Source organism: Sebastes fasciatus, chromosome 8, assembly GCF_043250625.1.
Source record: "Sebastes fasciatus isolate fSebFas1 chromosome 8, fSebFas1.pri, whole genome shotgun sequence".
Classification (NCBI taxonomy): Eukaryota; Metazoa; Chordata; class Actinopteri; order Perciformes; family Sebastidae; genus Sebastes; species Sebastes fasciatus.
The window spans coordinates 29,062,208-29,087,059 of NC_133802.1; the positions used below are offsets into that span (position 1 = coordinate 29,062,208).

The following is a 24,852-nucleotide window of genomic DNA, read 5'->3' on the forward strand; positions in this document are numbered from 1 at the left end:
ACAAATAAAAGCCTAAAATCTTCATATTTGAGAAGCTGGAAGCAATTAATATTTGGCATTTTTGCGTGGAAGATATTACAATCACATAAAAAGTCAGATAAATAATTTTAGGGAAATTGCTTAAAGTTTTGCATCCCTAATTAGGTGATAGCATAAGAATATTACGTATTATGTTCTGTATAACTAATTTGAAGGTATTACCTATTCATGTTCATTTTGGGATGCAATACTACTCTTTGATGCAGGTTGTTTTTCTCATAAAAATAGCTTTTAAAGATTCTTCACAACATTAACGTCTTTTTTAGTTGTTGTTTTTTTCTCTGGAGTTGTCTTAAGTCAAATCTTATCTTATCGTACAGTATTGTATCTAATCTAATCATATTTTATCTATAAAATGTCAGAAAATAGTAAAACACACCTGTTATAATTTGCCACAGCCCAAGCAGATCTATTCAAATGTCTTGTTTTAATCGACCAACAGTCTAAAGACAAACGACATTAAGTTTATGACCATATATGACAAGGAAAATCATCAAATTTTCATATATGAGAAGCTGGAAGCAGCAAATATTTGGGCATTTGGAAAATGACTAAAAGCATTCATTGATTTTCAAAATAGTTGGGACTAATTGATTAATCAGCTAATTGTTTGCAGCTCTATTCTGACCCGTTACATGAGGACTTTGAGGAAAGAAATTCACTTTTCTCTGATGAAAGCAGACAGAGCAATTCAACATTAAAACTCATCCTTTTTGTCCTTCTTCTTCTCCTTGTGGAAGACTTTTCCATTCGGCTGCTTCTTCCAGCTCAGTTTGATGTCGTCATTCACCCCCTGGTCCTTCAGCCTCTGTTTGAGCTGAGATACAAAACTCCTCAACATTATCACTCACATAGAGAGATTACAATCTGCATTGTTATTTATGTTTTACTCATCTGGAAGCTCTATTGTAGGAGCACTCTGCTTCATATGTATACATGTGTTTTCCCTAAGATGGCGCCGACCTGTTGTAGTTTCTGACTTCCCCCTCTTTCTACTAGACTACTAGACACTACTAGACTGTTTACTTCTGCACGGCTTCCTACACAACACTCAACTCATGTCATGTGGCCAAAGTATTGTAATGAACATACTGTATACAGCCTTTGAATGTCATTTACTGAATGTTCTTATTTTGCTGTATTTATTATTTTATATAGCTTTTTATCTGTTTCCTACCGCCTCAGACTTTTGATCTTATCTTATTTAATTTGCCTTTAAGGGTCATTTAGTTGTTCTGTTTTTACATAAAAGTAGAAAACATGATTTACCTGCTTCAAGATGCTCTCCATCACAGCAGGGTCATTCAGATCCAGAGAGGGGTTCTCTTTCAGCAGACTCAGTTTTATCACTTGCTTTGTCGTAGCTGTGAAAAAGAAAATGACAAACTCTCTGTTCACATGATGAGTAGAATTTCATCAGTTTAAACAATGAAAGGGAACATGTGGTAGTTACATCCTCCAGAACTTGATGTTTTCTATTGATTTTGTTAAATTATCATTTGGGATATTTGATGCTAAAGTAAACCTAAATCTAAATATGAATACTATTTGAATCATGGGTTACCACTCACGTGGACTGTAGCAGATGAATGTTTTCTTGACGTCACAGGGCCAGTCCTCCCATTGTCCAGAGTGGCTAAAAGATGAAACCACACAATTCTGTTTCCCACTGTTAGGCTCCCCTGCTCTCCAGTACCTAAATGAGGAGTTACTTCCGTCTGACCACTTCCAGGAGTCTCTGAAAAGGCCGATCCAGACGCTTTCTCCTGCAGGTACCAGCTCCTGTACCTTCTGGTTATCTGCCATGTTTCTCACACTGGCCAGGTCTGTGTAGCGATCTCTGCAGTAGCTCTGGGCCTCAGTCCATGTCATGGGGATGTTGATCAAGATAAATGTCACATTCAGCCCTGAAAATAGACCACAGTGAAGTGCTGTGAAGAGGCATCATACACCCTCCCATCCATGCAACATAATATATAATATAAATCCACTGATATAAGGAATCACATCAATAAACTAATGGATTTGTAAAACTAAAAATGTCAGATATTATCATGTTAATACATGTTATTGAGTATTTAACCGTCTCTCCACGTGAATAAAAATGTCCTTTAAATAAATGTCCCATTCCCCACTTCCTACCCCCCTTGCTCAGACCCCATCCATCTTTCCAAATTTTGATCTCAGCTACACTCCTGTAAAGTTTCGTTACTGCATCTTGTACGGTTGTGATGTTATCGCAGTGACAGAATCTGTCCATTCTGTATAAACAGCTGGTAAAGTACTCAGACCTCCTCTGTGGTAGTTCCTGCTACAATAGGTGTCTCCAGGATCACATTTTGCCATGATGACTCACACATAGACTCACAAGGTGAGAACAAAACCAGTGTGGCGGCTGGTAAAAAGGTCGGGAAACACTGGTTTGATATATAACAACGCATTGTATTTTATAAACTGCTCATTTTTTTTTTAAAGTAGAATCTTAATCTGAAAAGTAACTACAGCTGTTGAATAAATGAAGTGAAGTAACATTTTAATTGTTTTCATGTTTTAAAATGTTTTTCTCTTATCTATTCTTCTTTTTTTTATCTGTTTTAATGTTTTTATAATATATTTTTTATCATTTCTATTTCTTGCGTGCATTACTCTCAAATAGTTTTACTGTTTACATTTGTGCTGTCTAATTATCAGCTTGTCATTCACCTGTAAAGCACTTTGAATTGCACTAACCTGTATGAAAGGTACTACACAAATAAAGTTAGTTTGACTGATTGACTATACAAAGGCCCAAATAATGAAAACAAAGAGAAGCAGAGAAGGGAAACTTCATTAGTTAATATTCTCACCTCTGACATATAAGCAGACTGCCTTAGCTTTGTTTTCACAATTGTTGTCACCCCATTCTCCATCAAAAAACATTTGCGCGCAGTGTTGTCCACTGTTCAGGTTGTTCGGTTCTCCAGAGGCCCATCGTCTGAACTCCGTCTCTCCGTGTTTGTAGAAACTTGTGTCTGACAGTGACCACCTCCAGCTGTCCTGGTCATCATACAGCCCTATCCAGGCTTCCTGAAAACAATATTTCATTGTGATATAAAGAATTAGACCCTGCTCTAGCTTTTGTTCAAGACAACATTTTGTACATTAATTTTCCATTTTCTATTTACAGTCTTGATACTGCCTATCAGTCTGATCCTCTACGTCTTTATTAGAGGATTTTACGATTGCTCTGGCTCAACTTTCACAGCAGAGTTTAAGTTTGCAAATTATAGGTTCATAATTTTTCAAGACTGTTTTAAAACAACAGTCAGGTACAACGAACATTGAAACAGGTTTTGCTTCCTGTTTTTCATTCTGGACATTAAGAGGTCCCCTTGTAATGCACTTTCAATGTAAATGAGGAAGGATGAAATCCACAGTCCTCGTTCTGTGTAAGAATATATTCAGAAGTTGATCTGAAGTTAATATGAAGCTTCTGATGTTCGTGGATATCTTCCAAAGTTACAGTCTTTCTAATCCAAAATCCCCTCCTTTTGTCAGCATCCCTCCACTGCAGCTTAACAGGAAAACACTGTCTGGTGAAACACAACGAGGGACCTTTATAATAAACACACTTTATAATTCTACTCTAATACATTTTAGAGAGGACTACTCTATATTTAGTTATTAGTTACTATGTAGGCTCAGATTTTACGTCACCTGTCACTGACATACTGAGAGAGAGAAAAGTGAACTCACATGGCTGTTATCTGGGTTGACCATTTTGTTTAAATCCACCATGTTGTTCAGGATCTTCACATCCTCCATGTTGTCTATAGTGGCCAGGTCTGTGTATTTCTCTCTGCAGTAACTTTGTGCTTCAGTCATGGTCTTCAGGTCATAAACAAAATGGTATTGACGTTTAGCAGGTGATGAGACAGCACACAGCCCTGTAGTGACACACATGCATTTTTATTAGATGTAATACAAATGACTGAACTCACTAATGTAGATGATCATTTTACATTAAAGTTAGACTGTACATCAAAGAAGGGAGATTATTGTACACCTAAAGTAATGTCACAGGGATACCACAATACCTAGTATTAAAAATGGGAAATTAATAAAAATATGTCAAACTCTTGCCTGACAGGGCGACGATGCTGAGAAGAACTTTTTCCATCCTCATCTCTTCTCTGCTCCTCTCTTTCAGTCCGTGACTGTAGATGTGCAGCTGTTGAGATTTAGCTGCACTTTCCATGTTATGCAAAGTGATACAGGGAACAATTATTTGCATATCAGGGTTATTTTTCATGATGACTGAAAATTTACATCACTTCTTCCACAGGTTTGGTGAAATCCTGCACAGTGCAAATAAGTAGTTTTATTTGAGGGTAACTTCAGTATTTTTCAACCTAGACCCCATTTTGTTTAATAGTTTTTGTGTCTAACTGACTAATAGGGACAACACCTGAAACTGGACCAGTATTGAGGGAGAGCACTGTAGACAGGAGCTACTCACGGGCTGCATATGGTGCTATTGGGGCAAGCTGGCACCATTATTTACGTCCACTAAGGGCACGTTCAAAAATCCGTAAAATAACAGAAAAAGTACTGGCAGCTCATTACCCGGACTTTGCACCATAATTAAAAAAAACAGAAGTTTTGTATTAATTAACAATGTGCCCATGGTAAAAAAAAAGATATTTTCTTTCTTTAATTTCTAATTAGGGCTGTCAATCAATTAAAATATGTAATCACGATTAATCGTATGATTGTCCATAGTTAATTGCAAAATGATCGTACATTTTTCATCTGTTCAAAATTTACCTTATGGAGATTTGTCAACTATACAATACTATTATCAACATGGGAGTGGGCAAATATGCTGCTTTACGCAAATGTGTGTATATATTTATTATTGGAAATCAATTAACAACACAAAACAATGACAAATATTGTCCAGAAACCCTCACAGGTGCTGCATTTAGCATAAAGAATATGCTCAAATCATAACATGGCAAACTGCAGCCCAACAGGCAACAACAGCTGTCAGTGTGTCAGTGTGCTGACTTGACTATGACTTGCCCCCAAACTGCATGTGATTATCATAAAGTGGGCATGTCTGTAAAGGGGAGACTTCGTGGGTACCCATAGAACCCATTTTCATTCACATTTCTTGAGGTCAGAGGTCAAGGGACTCCTTTGAAAATGGCCATGACAGTTTTTCTTCGCCAAAATTTTGCATAAGTTTGGAGCGTTTTTTAACCTTCTTCATGACAAGCTAGTATGACATGGTTGATACCAATGGTTTCTTTAGGTTTTCTTGTTTCATATGATAGTATCTTCTCTTACATCCACTTGCTTGAAAACGGAGGCCGTTACAACCTCCAGAAGATTTATTGCGTTAACTTTGACAGCCCTATTTTAATATTTGTTTGATTACATTTGTTTGTTACATATATGTTTAACTGTTAACCGACAACAAGAATTTTGACCGATCAATGCTATCAGTTAATTATTAACAACTCTACTGCAAAGTATGCTGTTTATATATTATATATTTAATGTTACAGTCAGAAAAAGAGGAACATCTAATGAAAATAAAACATGTTTTCGATGTCATTATTAGAGCTGTAATGGTATTATTAAGTACTCATATCAGTACTCGGTACTGGCAAGTACCTAAATGTAAGTACTTCTGAAAAGTGGTATTGGTGCATCCCTAATTAAAAGAGACAATCAGAATTTGTCAAAACAAAGAAAGATTCTGAAAAACCACAAGAACTTACCACTTGAAAAAGAAACATGAAGTAAATTTCTCAGAGGGTTTGTCTGGACACTGATTTCAATGGCTGTAAAAAAGACAAAGACAAGGAGAGAAAAACAGAGACAGAGGGAAAGAAAGGTAGAGGTCGGCAGAGATGGAAAGGGCGAGAGAAGGAGATACAGAGGGGAAATAAAGCGACAGATAGAGAAGGGGACAGAAGGATATGTCAGGGTGTGAGTTTAAAGGGGGACCCAAATGCAGAGTTACCAGGCATAAAGGTAGATTTAAATAAAAGCGAGCTTTAATAAATGAAGCTGAAGAGTTCAACAACAAAAACCAACAATCATCAAAAAACAAAAATGCAGAGAGGGGAACAAAGTACAAAAGAATAAATCCAACAAACAACAAAAAACAAACTGAGAACAAAACCAAAAATGACCAATCAGGGGACACGAGGAACACTAGGATCGGGGCAGGAGTGACGAGCAAAACGGGGGACAAGGTAGACAGGGCTGGAGCGACAAACTAACCGACAAAGACAGAGGGGAACACACAGGCTTAAATACAAGAGAGTGATTAAACACAGGTGGAACAAATCAGGGCGGGGCAGACAATCAACGAAGGCGGGAAAACAAGCAAAGGTAGGAAGTAAAACCAGACAAGACACAGGAGGAGTGAATTACAAAATAAAACAGGAAACACTGGAATGAAAGAATATAAAAGAAACCAAATCCAACACAAACCAAAATCACATTGACATAACTAATAAACCCAAAGGAGGAACATAAGACAATCTTAACTTATAACAAACAGAAAAAAGTTCAATGTTCTGGCACAGCCAGATCATGACACGAGAGAGAGAGAGAGAGAGAGAGAGAGAGAGAGAACTTTACAACTTGTAGACTAGCAGAGCATGGAGATGCCTTCATGATTGGGCTGCCAGACGTTACTTGAATGGCTTTAAAACAAAGAACAATATAACAATACATATTAATATTCCACTGTGGTTGTGTCTTGTGTGTCAGAGATGAAAGGAGAGAGAGAGAGAGAGAGAGAGAGAGAGAGAGAGAGGGTCAAAACAGAGAATTAAAAAATTGTAGACTAGCAGAGCACATGGATGCCTTTAAGATCCCCTCAAGATGTATTTCAAGCCCTTAAAAAACTTTCTTTATTGAATAACCATTTGTATACATATGGGTTTTCACCAAATTGTTCAATAAACTATTGAAAATGCCTCAGCAACATTACACATCCTTTATTACCCTCACTGAAAATATAAGGATTTCTGAATATGCAAATTGGCAACAAGCACCCATTGATATTTATCAGTAATCCCAAATCAAAAACCTTCAATACCTACTCAGCTTTCTGTGTATGCTGAAGCTAAAGATGTCAAGTTACCACATATTGGACCATGAGAGGTCAGACCTATTGGTGACATCACACAAGCAACTCTAGGAAATACAGTTCTGAACAATCTGTATAGTTACAGTCATGCCTCCAAGAGAAGTTAACCATCGAGTGGAAGGGATCTATAAAAAGGGAACAATGGCAATTTTTGGGGAAAATTCATATTATATAGGGGCTAGAAAAAAAGCCTGAACTGTACTCGTCTCTGCGTTCATCGCGAACGTGCTAGTTTATTATTTTTCCTTCCTTTTAACACCACAAAGAAGATTATATCATCTGTAAAACATACTTTGCCACAGAAATCATTACAATGTCTGGTAGTTTTCGCTTTATGCTGTGCGTGCTTCCGAGACATGCATGCAGATCATGGATGTATTAAGAGCACAACTAAATAGTACATCACAAAAAATCTTTTAAAAAAGTGCAATACATTATCTTAATCAGAATTTGCCAGGCTCTGCATAGCCCATGCCTGGAGAAATAACGAAAAGGATTGTGTACCTTTGTGTCTTTTGAGAGCCAGATCATAGATCATTGTGAACATATTCACTGCTTAATAACTGTGAAATAATCGTATTTAAATAAGCTACAGTAGACTTCTATCATCCTTTCTATGTATCTGGTTCCAAGTGGACTCCAGTCTGGAGCATGAAATAGGCTAATGGTCCTATGGTACACTCTACTGGGTGAAAACAGAACTACAGCTACTAGACTACAGCCTTCCAGGGTTCAAGGGATTAGGTGGAAATGTCAGGTTTGTTGAAAGGAGTAACCACATAGTGCTTCTCACCTGCCGACATAAAAAAAACACCCCATAGTAAGGGTGTCTGATATCCCACAACAACACCACGGATTACATGGACGTGGTGATGGCGCTCTCCACACGGTGCCAGAGGAATATCCTGGAGCTTAATGTGGAGAAAACTAAAGAGCTGATCCTGGCCTTCAGGAAGAAGGCTGAGCACACACACACACACACACACACACACACACACACACACACACACACACACACACACACCCATAACCATCAATGGTGCGGTCGTGGAGCGAGTCAGGAGCTTCAGGTTTCTTGGCGTCCACATCTCGGAGGACATGAAGTGGTCTCGGCATGTGGACACGCTGGTGAAGAAATCCCAGCAGCGCCTTTACAACCTAAGAAGGCTGAAGAAATTTGGAATGTCCTCACCTGTACTGAGGAACTTCTACAGGTGCACTATTGAGAGCATCATGACCGGCTGCATCACCACCTGGTATGGCAACTGCTCCGAGCAGGATCGACGGCGGCTTCAGAGAGTGGTGCCCAACGGCTCACGGGTGGAGTGCTGCCTGACTTGGAGGACATATACACCAAGAGATGTATAACCAAGGCAAACAAGATCATTGCTGATCCCAGCCACCCGAGCCACGGCCTCATCATCAGGAAGCAGTCCAAGAGGAAGTCTGGCTACATCAGCATCAGAGCTAAAACCAACCGCCTCAGAAACAGCTTCTATCCCCAGGCCATCCGGATGCTGAGCTGAGACTCACACCAGACCCTGACCCACTAGAGCCCTGTCTCTATCCATTCATCCATTCGTACCCACCTCCTCACCCTTGGTTACACTGCACTTATTGCACCACACACTTACAAGGTTTTTAATTCTATGTATTTACTGTGAAGCGCTGTATTGGGGGAGTGTGTGTGTTTGTGCATGTGTGTGTGCGTGTGTGTGTGTGTGTGTGTGTGTGTGTGTGTGTGTGTGTGTGTGTGTGTGTGTGTGTGTGTGCGTGCGTGTGCGTGTGTGTGTGTGCGTGTGGGTGTATATTCTTTTATATTTTTTTATAATTGTGTATGTATTCCCTACCTCATATTTTATCAAACAAATTGCTATTGTTGCTGCTACATTTATAATGCTTATAATGATGATTATATTTTACTTTATTATTGTTTTTCAATTGATTGATTGATCGATTGTGTATTATACAGGGATGAGAGAGTAACAAACAGGAACAAAAAATATCACTGCCATGTCAATGTGTAGGTCATCAATAAACTATACTTGAACTTGAACTTGATGTTATACAGAACTCTGTAGGAGGGGCGAAGCACTATGTGGCTACTCCTTTCAACACACCTGACATTTCCACCTAATCCCTTGCATCCTTCTAGAAAGGCTGTAGTCTAGTTACTGTTTTCACCCAGTAGAGTGTACCATAGGACCAGTAGCCTATTTCATGCTCCCATGCTCCAGACTGGAGTCCAGTTGGAGCCAGATACATAGAAAGGATGATAGTCTACTGTAGCTTATTTGAATAAGATTATGTCACAGTTATTAAGCAGTGAATATGTTCACAATGCTCTATGATCTAGCTCTTAAAAGGCACAAAGGTACACAATCCTTTTTGTTATTTCTCCAGGCATGGGCAATGCAGAGCCTGACAAATTCACATTAAGATAATGTATTGTATTTTTTTAAATTATTTTTTGTGATGTACTATTAAGTTGTTCAGCGTGAATTAAAAGCCTTATTAATTATATGTGGAAATCGCCTTTATGGGTTCTTTCTAGCAGAGGTCCCCACCTCACGTTACCAAAATATTGTTCACCGTTTCAGAGTAGGCTACCAAATAACTTCACATTCTACAACATTAGAAGCTAATGTTCAGTTTCATAGCTGTTGTTCATTGTTGACTACATTACGTAGCTACACAACCTATGGAATTTATCAGTCCTGTGACATTACATAGTCAACAAGTCAATGTGCCAACGTGGTATTGATCAGATCATTTTGAGGGGCCGTCAGCTTTTCAATTTAGTTTGGAAGGAGATTCGGTATCAGTGAAGTCAGTGCATTTTATGAGTAGGCCTTCTGTGACGTTACCCACCACAGGGGTCAGAGGTCACCACTCCCTCAAACCCCAAGGATTTTATTTTTTTTCTCAAAAAGTTCAGCAGTCAAATTCTCAATTTTGACGCATTTATATATGAAAAGTCAAGTCAATAATCATGGTCAATGATAAATAAGTATGGTTGATCAGCATGTTTGCCAACCTTCAGACATCATAGTCTAAAATTATGATTAATCAGCCTGAGTTCACTTAAAAAACTGAAATCACTAACTTACTGTATTCTGTTTGGTGGTTGATCATGCTTTTCAATCATTTCTAGCTGATTTGGTAGTATGAAGGAGTGGTGACCTCTGACCCCTACGGTGGGTAACGTCACAGAAGGCCTACTCATAAAATGTATTGATACCGAATCTCCCTCCAAACTAAATTGAAAAGCTGACGGCCCCTCAAAATGATCTGATCAATACCACGTTGGCACATTGACTTGTTGACTATGTAATGTCACAGGACTGATAAATTCCATAGGTTGTGTAGCTACGTAATGTAGTCAACAATGAACAACAGCTATGAAACTGAACATTAGCTTGATAATGTTGTAGAATGTGAAGTTATTAGTAACCTACTCTGAAACAGTTAACAGGAATTTGGTAGCATGAGGTGGGGACCTCTGCTGGAAAGGACCACAAAGGCGATTTCCACATATAATTAATTAGGCTTTTAATTCACGCTGCAAAACTAAATAGTACATCACAAAATTTCCCAGGCTCTGCATTGCCTATGCCTGGAGAAATAACAAAAAGGATTGTGTACCTTTGTGTCTTTTGAGAGCTAGATTGGTCTAGGTATCATCGGATAATCCGTAATTCATTTGTAGTTCAAAAACGAAATTTTTTTTTTTCCATCACCGGTATGTTAGTCGGCAGAGACACACCCAGTGGAGAGGGGGATGCGGGAGGGGCGTTACAGAGTGGGCAGTCTCAGAACGCTGTCAAGTGAACTCTGGAGCGGTTTGATTTATAAATAAACTCGGAAAAAAAAGTTTGGAAATTTGTGTTTGGTGAATTATTTCTCTGTTGTTACAATGCTAATTGGCATTGTATTTTACATTGTTGGAAAGCCTGTTTATTTACCTTCACAATGATGTCCAACTTGTAAGGATTATGCATTTGTGGGATGAGCAGCACAGCTGATTATGTGGGTAGCTCCCAAGAAAAATTGCTAAAATGCTGCGTCAATGGTAATCAGTGTATTCTCCTGTTGGTGTTGACTCTTGTTTTGAGTTGTTTGGTGGATTGGATGATTGAACTCTCTCTCAGAAACAAGGAACAAACAAGACATATTGGCTATTTTATACTTTATTAATTTAATACACCGTCAGGAGCCTCATTATTTCATTGTATTATGGAAAGTGTTCAATATTAAATACATGAAAAAAGATTATGAAATGAATAATCACGCAAATAAATTGTGTAAAATATATAAATGAACCAACAATTTGTGAAATTACAGAAGAAATTATTCAAACTTATTACTGTTTTCATCATTACATCATTAATTTTCACAATTGCATAACATTAATTTTTTGCATATTATTTCAAATGTCTCATTTTAATCGACCAACAGTCTAAAGACCAGCGACATTAAGTTTATGACCATATATGACAAAGAAAAGCATAAAATATTCATATATGAGAAGCTGGAAGCAGCAAATATTTGGGCATTTGGAAAATGACTAAAAGCATTCGTTGATTTTCAAAATAGTTGGGACTAATTGATTAATCAGCTAATTGTTTGCAGCTCTATTCTGACCCGTTACATGAGGACTTTGAGGAAAGAAATTCACTTTTCTCTGATGAAAACAGACAGAGCAATTCAACATTAAAACTCATCCATTTTGTCCTTCTTCTTCTCCTTGTGGAAGACTTTTCCATCCGGCTGCTTCTTCCAGCTCAGTTTGATGTCGTCATTCACCCCCTGGTCCTTCAGCCTCTGTTTGAGCTGAGATACAAAACTCCTCAACATTATCACTCACATAGAGAGATTACAATCTGCATTGTTATTTATGTTTTACTCATCTGGAAGCTCTATTGTAGGAGCACTCTGCTTCATATGTATACATGTGTTTTCCCTAAGATGGCGCCGACCTGTTGTAGTTTCTGACTTCCCCCTCTTTCTACTAGACTACTAGACACTACTAGACTCTTGACTTCTGCACAGCTTCCTACAAAACACTCAACTCATGTCATGTATATGGCCAAAGTATTGTAATGTACTGTATACAGCCTTTGAATGTCATTTACTGAATGTTCTTATATTGCTGTATTTATTATTTTAAATAGCATTTTATCTGTTTCCTACCGCCTCAGGCTGTTTCTTGTACCGCTGTAACTCTGGGAATCATTAAAGTTTGATCTTATCTTATTTAATTTGCCTTTAAGGGTCATTTAGTTGTTTTGTTTTTACATAAAAGTAGAAAACATGATTTACCTGCTTCAAGATGCTCTCCATCACAGCAGGGTCATTCAGATCCAGAGAGGGGTTCTCTTTCAGCAGACTCAGTCTTATCACTTGCTTTGTCGTTGTAGCTGTGAAAAAGAAAATGACAAACTCTCTGTTCATATGATGAGTAGAATTTCATCAGTTTAAACAATGACATGGAAAATGTGGTAGTTACATCCTCCAGAACTTGATGTTTTCTATTGATTTTGTTATATTATCATTTGGGATATTTGATGCTAAAGTAAACCTAAATCTAAATGTGAATACTATTTGAATCATGGGTTACCACTCACGTGGACTGTAGCAAATGAATGTTTTCTTGACGTCACAGGGCCAGTCCTCCCATTGTCCAGAGTAGTCGAAGTGTGCAGCCACACAAGGCTGTTTCCCTTGGTAGTTATTAGGCTGTCCTGCTCTCCAGTACCTAAATGAGGAGTTACTTCCGTCCGACCACTTCCAGGAGTCTCTGAAAAGGCCGATCCAGATTCTTTCTCCTGCAGGTAACAGCTCCAGTACCTTCTGGTTATCTGCCATGTTTCTCACACTGGCCAGGTCTGTGTAGTTATCTCTGCAGTAGCTCTGGGCCTCAGTCCATGTCATGGACATGTTGATCAAGATAAATGTCACATTCAGCCCTGAAAATAGACCACAGTGAAGTGCTGTGAAGAGGCATCATACAGCCTACCATCCATGCAACATAATATATAATATAAATCCACTGATATAAGGAATCACATCAATAAACTAATGGATTTGTAAAATTTTAAAATGTCAGACATTATCATGTTAATACATATTATTGAGTATTTAACCGTCTCTCCACGTGAATAAAAATGTCCTTTAAATCAATTGCCAATTCCCCACTTCCTACCCCCCTTGCTCAGACCCCATCCATCTTTGAACTCGGCCTTAGTTGTGATCTCAGCTACACTCCTGTAAAGTTTCGTTACTGCATCTTGTACGGTTGTGATGCTATCGCAGTGACAGAATCTGTCCATTCTGTATAAACAGCTGGTAAAGTACTCAGACCTCCTCTGTGGTAGTTCCTGCTACAGTAGGTGTCTCCAGGATCACATTTTGCCATAATGACTCATACATAGCTCACAAGGTGAGAACAAAACCAGTGTGGCGGCTGGTAAAAAGCCGTCTTTTTTTTAATCTATTTTAATGTTTTTATTATATATTTTTTATCATTTCTATTTCTTGTGTGCATTACTCTCAAATAGTTTTACTGTTTACATTTGTGCTGTCTAATTATCAGCTTGTCATTCACCTGTAAAGCACTTTGAATTGCACTAACCTGTATGAAAGGTGCTATACAAATAAAGTTAATTTGATTGTTTGACTGATACAAAGGCCCAAATAATGAAAACAAAGAGAAGCAGAGAAGGGAAACTTCATTAGTTAATATTCTCACCTCTGACATATAAGCAGACTGCCTTCAAGTGACTTTCACAACTTCTGTCACCCCATCTTCCAGAACTAAACATTCGCGCGCAGTGTTGTTCACTGTACTTGTTGTCTGGTTGTTCACGTTGCCATCGTCTGAACTCCGTCTCTCCTTGTTTGTAGAAACTTGTGTCTGACAGTGACCACCTCCAGCTGTCCAGGTCATCATATAGCCCTATCCAGGCTTGCTGAAAACAATATTTCATTGTGATATAAAGAATTAGACCCTGCTCTAGCTTTTGTTCAAGACAACATTTTGTACATTAAATTTCCATTTTCCATTTACAGTCTTGATACTGCCTATCAGTCTGATCCTCTACGTCTTTATTAGAGGATTTTACGATTGCTCTGGCTCAACTTTCACAGCAGAGTTTAAGTTTGCAAATTATAGGTTCATCATTTTTCAAGTCTGTCTTAAAACAACAGTCAGGTACAACGAACATTGAAACATGTTTTGCTTCCTGTTTTTCATTCTGGACATTAAGAGGTCCCCTTGTAATGCTCTTTCAATGTAAATGAGGAAGGATGAAATCCACAGTCCTCGTTCTGTGTAAGAATATATTCAGAAGTTGATCTGAAGTTAATATGAAGCTTCTGATGTTCGTGGATATCTTCCAAAGTTACAGTCTTTCTAATCTAAAATCCCCTCCTTTTGTCAGCATCCCTCCACTGCAGCTTAACAGGAAAACACTGTCTGGTGAAACACAACGAGGGACCTTTATAATAAACACACTTTATAATTCTACTCTAATACATTTTAGAGAGGACTACTCTATATTTAGTTATTAGTTACTATGTAGGCTCAGATTTTACGTCACCTGTCACTGACATACTAAGAGAGAGAAAAGTGAACTCACATGGCTGTTATCTGGGTTGACCATTTTGTTTAAATCCACCATGTTGTTCAGGATCTTCACATCCTCCATGTTGTCTATAGTGGCCAGGTCTGTGTATTTCTCTCTGCAGTAACTTTGTGCTTCTGTCATGTTCTTCACGTCATACACAAAATGGTACTGACGTTTAGCAGGTGATGAGACAGCACACAGCCCTGTAGTGACACACATGCATTTTTATTAGATTTAATACAAATGACTGAACTCACTAATGTAGATGATCATTTTACATTAAAGTTAGACTGTACATCAAAGAAGGGAGAGTATTGTACACCTAAAGTAATGTCACAGGGATACCACAATACATAGTATTAAAAATGGGAAAGCAATAAAAATATATCAAACTCTTGCCTGACAGGGCGACGATGCTGAGAAGAACTTTTTCCATCCTCATCTCTTCTCTGCTCCTCTCTTTCAGTCTGTGACTGTAGATGTGCAGCTCTTGAGACTTAGCTACACTTTCGACTTTATGCAAAGTATTTCAGGTAACAATTATTAGCAATTATTTGCGGCTGTGGCTCAGAGGGTGGAGCAGGTTGTCCACCAATCGGAAGGTTGGTCGTTCGATCCCCGCCTGCTCCGGGTCGCATGTCGATGTGTCCTTGAGCAAGACACTTAACCCCAAATTGCTCCCGAAGGCATAACCACCGTTGTGTGAATGAGTATTTAGATTAGATCCTGATGGGCGAAGTTGGCACCTTAGTAGCCTCTGCCATCAGTGTATGAACGTGTTTGTGAATGGGTGAATACTGACATGTAGTGTAAAGCGCTTTGAGTGGTCGGAAGACTAGAAAAGCGCTATATAAATGCAAGTCCATTTACCATTTACCATATCAGGGTAATTTTTCATGATGACTGATATATATGTTTATAGATATAGATTATATAGATGTTAGGCTTTTTTGATATTTGGTTTGATGGTTCAAACATGATGAGGGCTCCTTAATGACCACAGCCACATAAAGCCATGAACATCTTGGGCTCAGTGGGTTGAGCGGGTCGTCCTTTAACCACGAGGTTGGTGGTTTGATCCCCGGTTCCTCCTGTCTGCATGTCTCAGTGTCCGTGAGCGAGACACTGAAACCCAGGTTAATCACCGGACTGCTTCACAGCAGCCCACTGCTCCTAATGCTTAGGATGGATTAAATGCAGAGGTCAAATTCCATGTATGTATATGATGAATGTAATCAAGTTTATCTGTGATGAATGATTAGTATTCATTTTAAGAAAGTGATGTAAACATTCAGGTAACATACCTGCTGTTAAGAGCCGTCTCAAGGTTGGACAGAGAGCAGGGAGACCACTCAGGAGATGGAGCTAAATAGTTTTATTTGAGTGTAACTTCAGGGTTTTTCAACCTAGACCCCTTTTTTTTTTGCATTTTTTGTGTCTCACTGACTAATAGGGACAACATCTGAAATAGGTCCAGTATTGAGGGAGAGCGCTGTAGACAGGAGCTGCTCATGGGCTGTAATATGGTGCTATTGGGGCAAGCTGGCACCATCATTTACGTCCATTAAGGGCACGTTCACACCAACCTTGTTTAGTCCGGTTGAACCGAAACCTGGAGCATTTACCCCATTTACCCATAGAATTAATAAGTGTGGAAATTGTGGAATTTGAATCATGCTAACATTAGCTAGTGTTACAATAACAAACGGTTAGTGTTGACGTTAATATAAGGCTGAAATGAGTGACCTTACAAAAACTGTTCACAAATACACTCACATATGTATTCAAATATATAAATTGTTCAAAGTTGTACTCAGCCAGTCCTGAAGAAATTATCGGTGTTTTTTGTTCAGCTAACTAACGTCAGCAGTGTTGTGACTACTCCGTGTCCATGGTAACAGCCAGACGTGATGACGTATACAACACGTTGCCTTCACGTGCTCTCCGCGAAAATGAATCTGTATAAAAACATTGTAGATCACGAGACGTTAACTGTTTAAAATCAGGAAAAAGACCATTCTGGTTTATTGAAGCTATTATAGAAAGTGTTCAATATTAAATACATTAAAATAATCACACCAATAAATTGTGTAAAATATATAAATGAACCTACAATTTCTGGAATTACAGAAGAAATTATTCTTTTTTGTATATTATTTCAAATGTCTTGTTTCAATCGACCAACAGTCTGAAGACCAACGACATTAAGTTTATGACCATATATGACAAAGAAAAGCATAAAATCTTCATATATGAGAAGCTGGAAGCAGCAAATATTTGCGCATTTGGAAAACGACTAAAAGCATTCATTGATTTTCAAAAATAGTTGCGACTAATTGATTAATCAGCTAATTGTTTGCAGCTCTATTCTGACCCGTTACATGAGGACTTTGAGGAAAGAAATTCACTTTTCTCTGATGAAAACAGACAGAGCAATTCAACATTAAAGCTCATCCTTTTTGTCCTTCTTCTTCTCCTTGTGGAAGACTTTTCCATCCGGCTGCTTCTTCCAGCTCAGTTTGATGTCGTCATTCACCCCCTGGTCCTTCAGCCTCTGTTTGAGCTGAGATACAAAACTCCTCAACATTATCACTCACATAGAGAGATTACAATCTGCATTGTTATTTATGTTTTACTCATCTGGAAGCTCTATTGTAGGAGCACTCTGCTTCATATGTATACATGTGTTTTCCCTAAGATGGCGCCGACCTGTTGTAGTTTCTGACTTCCCCCTCTTTCTACTAGACTACCAGACACTACTAGACTCTTGACTTCTGCACAGCTTCCTACACAACACTCAACTCATGTCATGTATATGGCCAAAGTATTGTAATGTACTGTATACAGCCTTTGAATGTCATTTACTGAATGTTCTTATTTTGCTGTATTTATTATTTTATATAGCTTTTTATCTGTTTCCTACCACCTCAGACTTTTGATCTTATCTTATTTAATTTGCCTTTAAGGGTCATTTAGTTGTTTTGTTTTTACATAAAAGTAGAAAACATGATTTACCTGCTTCAAGATGCTCTCCATCACAGCAGGGTCATTCAGATCCAGAGAGGGGTTCTCTTTCAGCAGACTCGGTCTTATCACTTGCTTTGTCGTAGCTGTGAAAAAGAAAATGACAAACTCTCTGTTCATATGATGAGTAGAATTTCATCAGTTTAAACAATGACAGGGAAAATGTGGTAGTTACATCCTCCAGAACTTGATGTTTTCTATTGATTTTGTTATATTATCATTTGGGATATTTGATGCTAAAGTAAACCTAAATCTAAATGTGAATACTATTTGAATCATGGGTTACCACTCACGTGGACTGTAGCAAATGAATGCTCTCTTGACATCACAGGGCCAGTCCTCCCATTGTCCAGAGTGACTAAAATCTGCAACCACACAAGGCTCCTTCCCAGCGTCGTTATTAGGCTCCCCTGCTCCCCAGTACCTAAATGAGGAGTTACTTCCGTCCGACCACTTCCAGGAGTCTCTGAAAAGGCCGATCCAGACGCTTTCTCCTGCAGGTACCAGCTCCTGTACCTTCTGGTTATCTGTCATGTTTCTCACACTGGCCAGGTCTGTGTAGCGATCTCTGCAGTAGCTCTGGGCCTCAGTCCATGTCATGGGGATGTTGATCAAGATAAATGTCACATTCGGCCCTGAAAATAGACCACAGTGAAGTGCTGTGAAGAGGCATCATAGCATACAGCCTCCCATCCATGCAACATAATATATAATATAAATCCACTGATATAAGGAATCACATCAATAAACTAATGGATTTGTAAAAATAAAAATGTCAGACATTATCATGTTAATAAATGTTATTGAGTATTTAACCGTCTCTCCACGTGAATAAAAATGTCCTTTAAATCAATGGCCCATTCCCCACTTCCTACCCCCCTTGCTCAGACCACATCCATCTTTGAACTCAGCCTTAGTTGTGATCTCAGCTACACTCCTGTAAAGTTTCGTTACTGCATCTTGTACGGTTGTGATGCTATCGCAGTGACAGAATCTGTCCATTCTGTATAAACAGCTGGTAAAGTACTCAGACCTCCTCTGTGGTAGTTCCTGCTACAGTAGGGGTCTCCAGGATCACATTTTGTCATGATGACTCACACATAGACTCACAAGGTGAGAACAAAACCAGTGTGGCGGCTGGCAAAAAGGTCGGGAAACACTGGTTTGATATATAACAACACATTGTATTTTATAAGCTGCTCCTATGTTTTTTTTTTTAAGTAGAATCTTAATCTGAAAAGTAACTACAGCTGTTGAATAAATGAAGTGAAGTAAAATTTTAATTATTTTCATGTTTTCAAATGTTTTTCTATCTATTTTTCTATTGATTTTTAAAATTTATTTTATTGGTTTTAATATACAATTTTTTTATCATTTCTATTTCTTGTGTGCATTACTCTCAAATAGTTTAACTGTTTACATTTGTGCTGTCTAATTATCAGCTTGTCATTCACCTTTAAAGCACTTTGAATTGCACTAACCTGTATGAAAGGTGCTACACAAATAAAGTTAGTTTGATTGTTTGACTGATACTACAAAGGCCCAAATAATGAAAACAAAGAGAAGCAGAGAAGGGAAACTTCATTAGTTAATATTCTCACCTCTGACATATAAGCAGACTGCCGTATAGTTGTTTTCACAATTGTTGTCACCCCATTCTCCATCAAAAAACATTTGCGCGCAGTGTTGTCCACTGTTCAGGTTGTCCGGTTGTCCAGAGGCCCATCATCTGAACTCCGTCTCTCCGTGTTTGTAGAAACTTGTGTCTGACAGTGACCACTTCCTTCTGTCCTGGTCATCATATAGCCCTATCCAGGCTTGCTGAAAACAATATTTCATTGTGATATAAAGAATTAGACCCTGCTCTAGCTTTTGTTCAAGACAATATTTTTACATTAACTTTCCATTTACAGTCTTGATACTGCCTATCAGTCTGATCCTCTACGTCTTTATTAGAGAATTTTACGATTGCTCTGGCTCAACTTTCACAGCAGAGTTTAAGTTTGGAAATTATAAGTTCATAATTTTTCAAGACTGTTTTAAAACAACAGTCAGGTACAACGAACATTGAAACATGTTTTGCTTCCTGCTTTTCATTCTGGACATTAAGAGGTCCCCTTGTAATGCTCTTTCAATGTAAATGAGGAAGGATGAAATCCACAGTCCTCGTTCTGTGTAAGAATATATTCAGAAGTTGATCTGAAGTTAATATGAAGCTTCTGATGTTCGTGGATATCTTCCAAAGTTACAGTCTTTCTAATCCAAAATCCCCTCCTTTAGTCAGCATCCCTCCACTGCAGCTTAACAGGAAAACACTGTCTGGTGAAACACAACGAGGGACCTTTATAATAAACACACTTTATAATTCTACTCTAATACATTTTAGAGAGGACTACTCTATATTTAGTTATTAGTTACTATGTAGGCTCAGATTTTACATCACCTGTCACTGACATACTGAGAGAGAGAAAAGTGAACTCACATGGTTGAATCCTGTGGAGTCCATTTTCTTTAAATCCACCGTGTTGTTCAGGATCTTCACATCCTCCATGTTGTCTATAGTGGCCAGGTCTGTGTATTTCTCTCTGCAGTAACTTTGTGCTTCAGTCATGTTCTTCAGGTCATAAACAAAATGGTATTGACGTTTAGCAGGTGATGAGACAGCACACAGCCCTGTAGTGACACACATGCATTTTTATTAGATGTAATACAAATGACTGAACTCACTAATGTAGATGATCATTTTACATTAAAGTTAGACTGTACATCAAAGAAGGGAGAGTATTGTACACCTAAAATAATGTCACAGGGATACCACAATACATAGTATTAAAAATGTGAAAGCAATAAAAATATGTCAAACTCTTGCCTGACAGGGCGACGATGCTGAGAAGAACTTTTTCCATCCTCATCTCTTCTCTGCTCCTCTCTTTCAGTCAGTGACTGTAGATGTGCAGCTGTTGAGACTACAGTATACTGTGTATAACGTTATACATTACCTTCTTAGCTGCAGTTTCGACTTCATGCAAAGTGGTTCATGGTAACAATTATTTGCATATCAGGGTCATTTTTCCAAATAACTGATATCTACTGTATGTTTGCTTATCTGTACTGAACAGGCTGTTAGGCTTTTTTGATATTTGGTTTGATGGTTCAAACATGATGAGGGCTCCTTACTGACCACAGCCACATAAAGCCATGAACATCTGGGGCTCAGTGGGTTGAGCGGGTCGTCCTTTAACCACGAGGTTGGTGGTTTGATCCCCGGTTCCTCCTGTCTGCATGTCCCAGTGTCCGTGAGCGAGACACTGAAACCCAAGTTGATCACCGAACTGCTTCACAGCAGCCCACTGCTCCTAATGCTTAGGATGGGTAAAATCTCTTCACATGCTCTCCGAGAAAATGAACCTGTATAAAAACGTTGTAGATCACGAGCCGTTAACTGTTTAAGATCAGGAAAAAGACCATTCTGGTTTATTGAAGCTATTATGGAAAGTATTCAATATTAAATTCATGAAAAAAGATTATGAAATAAATAATCACACAAATAAATTGTGTTAAATATATAAATGAACCAACAATTTGTGAAATTACAGAAGAAATTATTCAAACTCATTACTGTTATTACATCATTAATTTTCACAATAACATAACTTTACTTTTTTGTATATTATTTCAAATGTCTTGTTTTAATCGACCAACAGTCTAAAGACCAACGACATTAAGTTTATGACCATATATGACAAAGAAAAGCATCAAATATTCATATATGAGAAGCTGGAAGCAGCAAATATTTGGGCATTTGGAAAATGACTAAAAGCATTAATTGATTTTCAAAATAGTTGCGACTAATTGATTAATCAGCTAATTGTTTGCAGCTCTATTCTGACCCGTTACATGAGGACTTTGAGGAAAGAAATTCACTTTTCTCTGATGAAAACAGACAGAGCAATTCAACATTAAAGCTCATCCTTTTTGTCCTTCTTCTTCTCCTTGTGGAAGACTTTTCCATCCGGCTGCTTCTTCCAGCTCAGTTTGATGTCGTCATTCACCCCCTGGTCCTTCAGCCTCTGTTTGAGCTGAGATACAAAACTCCTCAACATTATCACTCACATAGAGAGATTACAATCTGCATTGTTATTTATGTTTTACTCATCTGGAAGCTCTATTGTAGGAGCACTCTGCTTCATATGTATACATGTGTTTTCCCTAAGATGGCGCCGACCTGTTGTAGTTTCTGACTTCCCCCTCTTTCTACTAGACTACTAGACACTACTAGACTCTTTACTTCTGCACAGCTTCCTACACAACACTCAACTCATGTCATGTATATGGCCAAAGTATTGTAATGTACTGTATACAGCCTTTGAATGTCATTTATTGAATGTTCTTATTTTGCTGTATTTATTATTTTAAATAGTTCATCATCTGTTTCCTACCGCCTCAGACTGTTTCTTGTACCGCTGTAACTCTGGGAATCAGTAAAGTTTTATCTTATCCTATTTTAATTTGCCTTTAAGGGTAATGTAGTTGTTCTGTTTTTGCATAAAAGTAGAAAACATGATTTACCTGCTTCAAGATGCTCTCCATCACAGCAGGGTCATTCAGATCCAGAGAGGGGTTCTCTTTCAGCAGACTCGGTCTTATCACTTGCTTTGTCATAGCTGTGAAAAAGAAAATGACAAACTCTCTGTTCATATGATGAGTAGAATTTCATCAGTTTAAACAATGAAAGGGAAAATGTGGTAGTTACATCCTCCAGAACTTGATGTTTTCTATTGATTTTATTAAATTATCATTTGGGATATTTGATGCTAAAGTAAACCTAAATCTAAATATGAATACTATTTGAATCATGGGTTACCACTCACACAGACTGTAGCAGATGAATGCTCTCTTGACATCACAGTTGTAGTCCTCCCATTTTCCAACTTGGCTAAAAGCTGCAACCACACAAGTCTGTTTCCCTAGGTAGTTATTAGGCTGTCCTGCTCCCCAGTACCTAAATGAGGAGTTACTTCCGTCAGACCACTTCCAGTCCGTGAAAAGGCCGATCCAGACATATTCTCCTGCAGATACCAGCTCCTGTACCTTCTGATTATCTGTCATGTTTCTCACACTGGCCAGGTCTGTGTAGTTATCTCTGCAGTAGCTCTGGGCCTCAGTCCATGTCATGGTGATGTTGATCAAGATAAATGTCACATTCGGCCCTGAAAATAGACCACAGTGAAGTGCTGTGAAGAGGCATCATACAGCCTACCATCCATGCAACATAATATATAATATAAATCCACTGAGATAAGGAATCACATCAATAAACTAATGGATTTGTAAAAATAAAATGTCAGACATTATCATGTTAATAAATGTTATTGAGTATTTAACAATCTCTCCACGTGAATAGAAATGTCCTTTAAATCAATGGCCCATTCCTCACTTCCTACCCCCCTTGCTCAGACCTCATCCATCTTTGAACTCAGCCTTAGTTGTGATCTCAGTTACACTCCTGTAAAGTTTCGTTACTGCATCTTGTACGGTTGTGATGCTATCGCAGTGACAGAATCTGTCCATTCTGTATAAACAGCTGGTAAAGTACTCAGACCTCCTCTGTGGTAGTTCCTGCTACAGTAGGTGTCTCCAGGATCACATTTTGCCATGATGACTCACACATAGACTCACAAGGTGAGAACAAAACCAGTGTGGCGGCTGGCAAAAAGGTCGGGAAACACTGGTTTGATATATAACAACGCATTGTATTTTATAAACTGCTCATAGTTTTTTTTTAAGTAGAATCTTAGTCTGAAAAGTAACTACAGCTGTTGAATAAATGAAGTGAAGTGAAATTTTAATTGTTTTCATGTTTTAAAATGTTTTTCTATCTATTTTTCTATTGATTTTTTTAATCTATTTCATTGGTTTTAATATACAATTTATTTATCATTTCTATTTCTTGTGTGCATTACTCTCAAATAGTTTTACTGTTTACATTTGTGCTGTCTAATTATCAGCTTGTCATTCACCTGTAAAGCACTTTGAATTGCACTAACCTGTATGAAAGGTGCTATACAAATAAAGTTAGTTTGATTGTTTGACTGATACTACAAAGGCCCAAATAATGAAAACAAAGAGAAGCAGAGAAGGGAAACTTCATTAGTTAATATTCTCACCTCTCACATATAAGCAGACTGCCTTATTGGGGTTTTCACAATGGACATTAGCCCATAGTCCATCATTACGCATTTGTGTGCAGTGTCGTACTTCATTGTATGAGTATAGCGCTTTTCCAGAGGCCCATCGTCTGAACTCCGTCTCTCCTTGTTTGTAGAAACTTGTGTCTGACAGTGACCACCTCCAGCTGTCCCGGGCATCGTACAGCCCTATCCAGGCTCGCTGAAAACAATATTTCATTGTGATATAAAGAATTAGACCCTGCTCTAACCTTTGTTCAAGACAATATTTTTACATTAACTTTCCATCCACAGTCATGATACTGCCTATGAAGCAACCTATAGCATCAAACAATTATTGTTTATGTAAAGATACAGAGGAGTAAAGTCTAGCCGAGCAGAGAATGAAGTCTCTCTCCCTCTGTGTGTGTTGTAATCAGACATAATGCCATCCCGACTGACGGCATCGTCAGTCGGGTTTCCCCCCCCCCCAGGTAAACACTGTTAGCTTTCTCAGCTGTATTGCCATTGTTTTCACTGTTAGCGCTGTTTGCACCGTTAGCTGCTAGCGGCCGGCTCAGTTGTCGCCATGTTGAGAGCCGTGTGGCGTTACTCACTCCCGTTGCCGCCGCTCTCTCTCTTGCTTCACCACTCATTTCCCATGTACACACATACTCTAAGCACTGGCTCTGCTCCAACTGACCTACGCTACTCTTACAACAACTGGCTCTAGAGATGGCCATTCACGTTTTAACTTCGGCCACCATCGCTCTCCTACACACTTGGTACACGGGAGAGGCTTCAGTTGGTTGCAATATGCAACCTCACCGCTAGATACTGC

The 24,852-nt window shown here is 38.5% G+C and overlaps 1 protein-coding gene across 4 annotated transcripts; it reads right to left on the reverse strand.

Annotated features, from left to right (window-relative positions):
• Nucleotides 1-11,350: 11,350 nt before the first annotated feature.
• LOC141773133 (C-type lectin lectoxin-Phi1-like) lies at nt 11,351-23,561 on the reverse strand. Of its 4 annotated transcripts, none has more exons than XM_074644826.1 (4): nt 19,446-19,661; nt 18,138-18,479; nt 12,515-12,612; nt 11,351-12,025 (listed from the first exon to the last, which is right to left on the reverse strand). In XM_074644826.1, the coding sequence occupies exons 1-4, from the start codon at nt 19,516-19,518 to the stop codon at nt 11,906-11,908; spliced, it is 633 nt and encodes a 210-aa protein (XP_074500927.1). In that variant the 5' UTR covers nt 19,519-19,661; the 3' UTR covers nt 11,351-11,905. The 4 variants fall into 4 exon arrangements, with proteins under 4 accessions (XP_074500927.1, XP_074500929.1, XP_074500930.1 ...); XM_074644828.1 differs by lacking the exon at nt 19,446-19,661 and adding an exon at nt 18,878-18,971; XM_074644829.1 differs by lacking the exons at nt 11,351-12,025; nt 12,515-12,612; nt 18,138-18,479; nt 19,446-19,661 and adding exons at nt 16,983-17,383; nt 17,836-17,930; nt 22,716-23,303; nt 23,447-23,561.
• Between the last annotated feature and the right edge of the window lie 1,291 nt (nt 23,562-24,852).

What these genes read in the sequence shown, in the direction of transcription:
- LOC141773133 (XM_074644826.1), bottom strand. Translation starts at nt 19,518, where the DNA reads ATGTTTTTTGATGGAGAATGGGGTGACAACAATTGTGAAAACAACTAT. An exon ending in ATTCATTTGCTACAGTCCAC is followed by an intron (nt 12,613 to 18,137) that starts GTGAGTGGTAAC and finishes TCTTTTTCACAG; the next exon opens with CTACAACGACAAAGCAAGTG. An exon ending in TGGAGAGCATCTTGAAGCAG is followed by an intron (nt 12,026 to 12,514) that starts GTAAATCATGTT and finishes TTTGTATCTCAG; the next exon opens with CTCAAACAGAGGCTGAAGGA.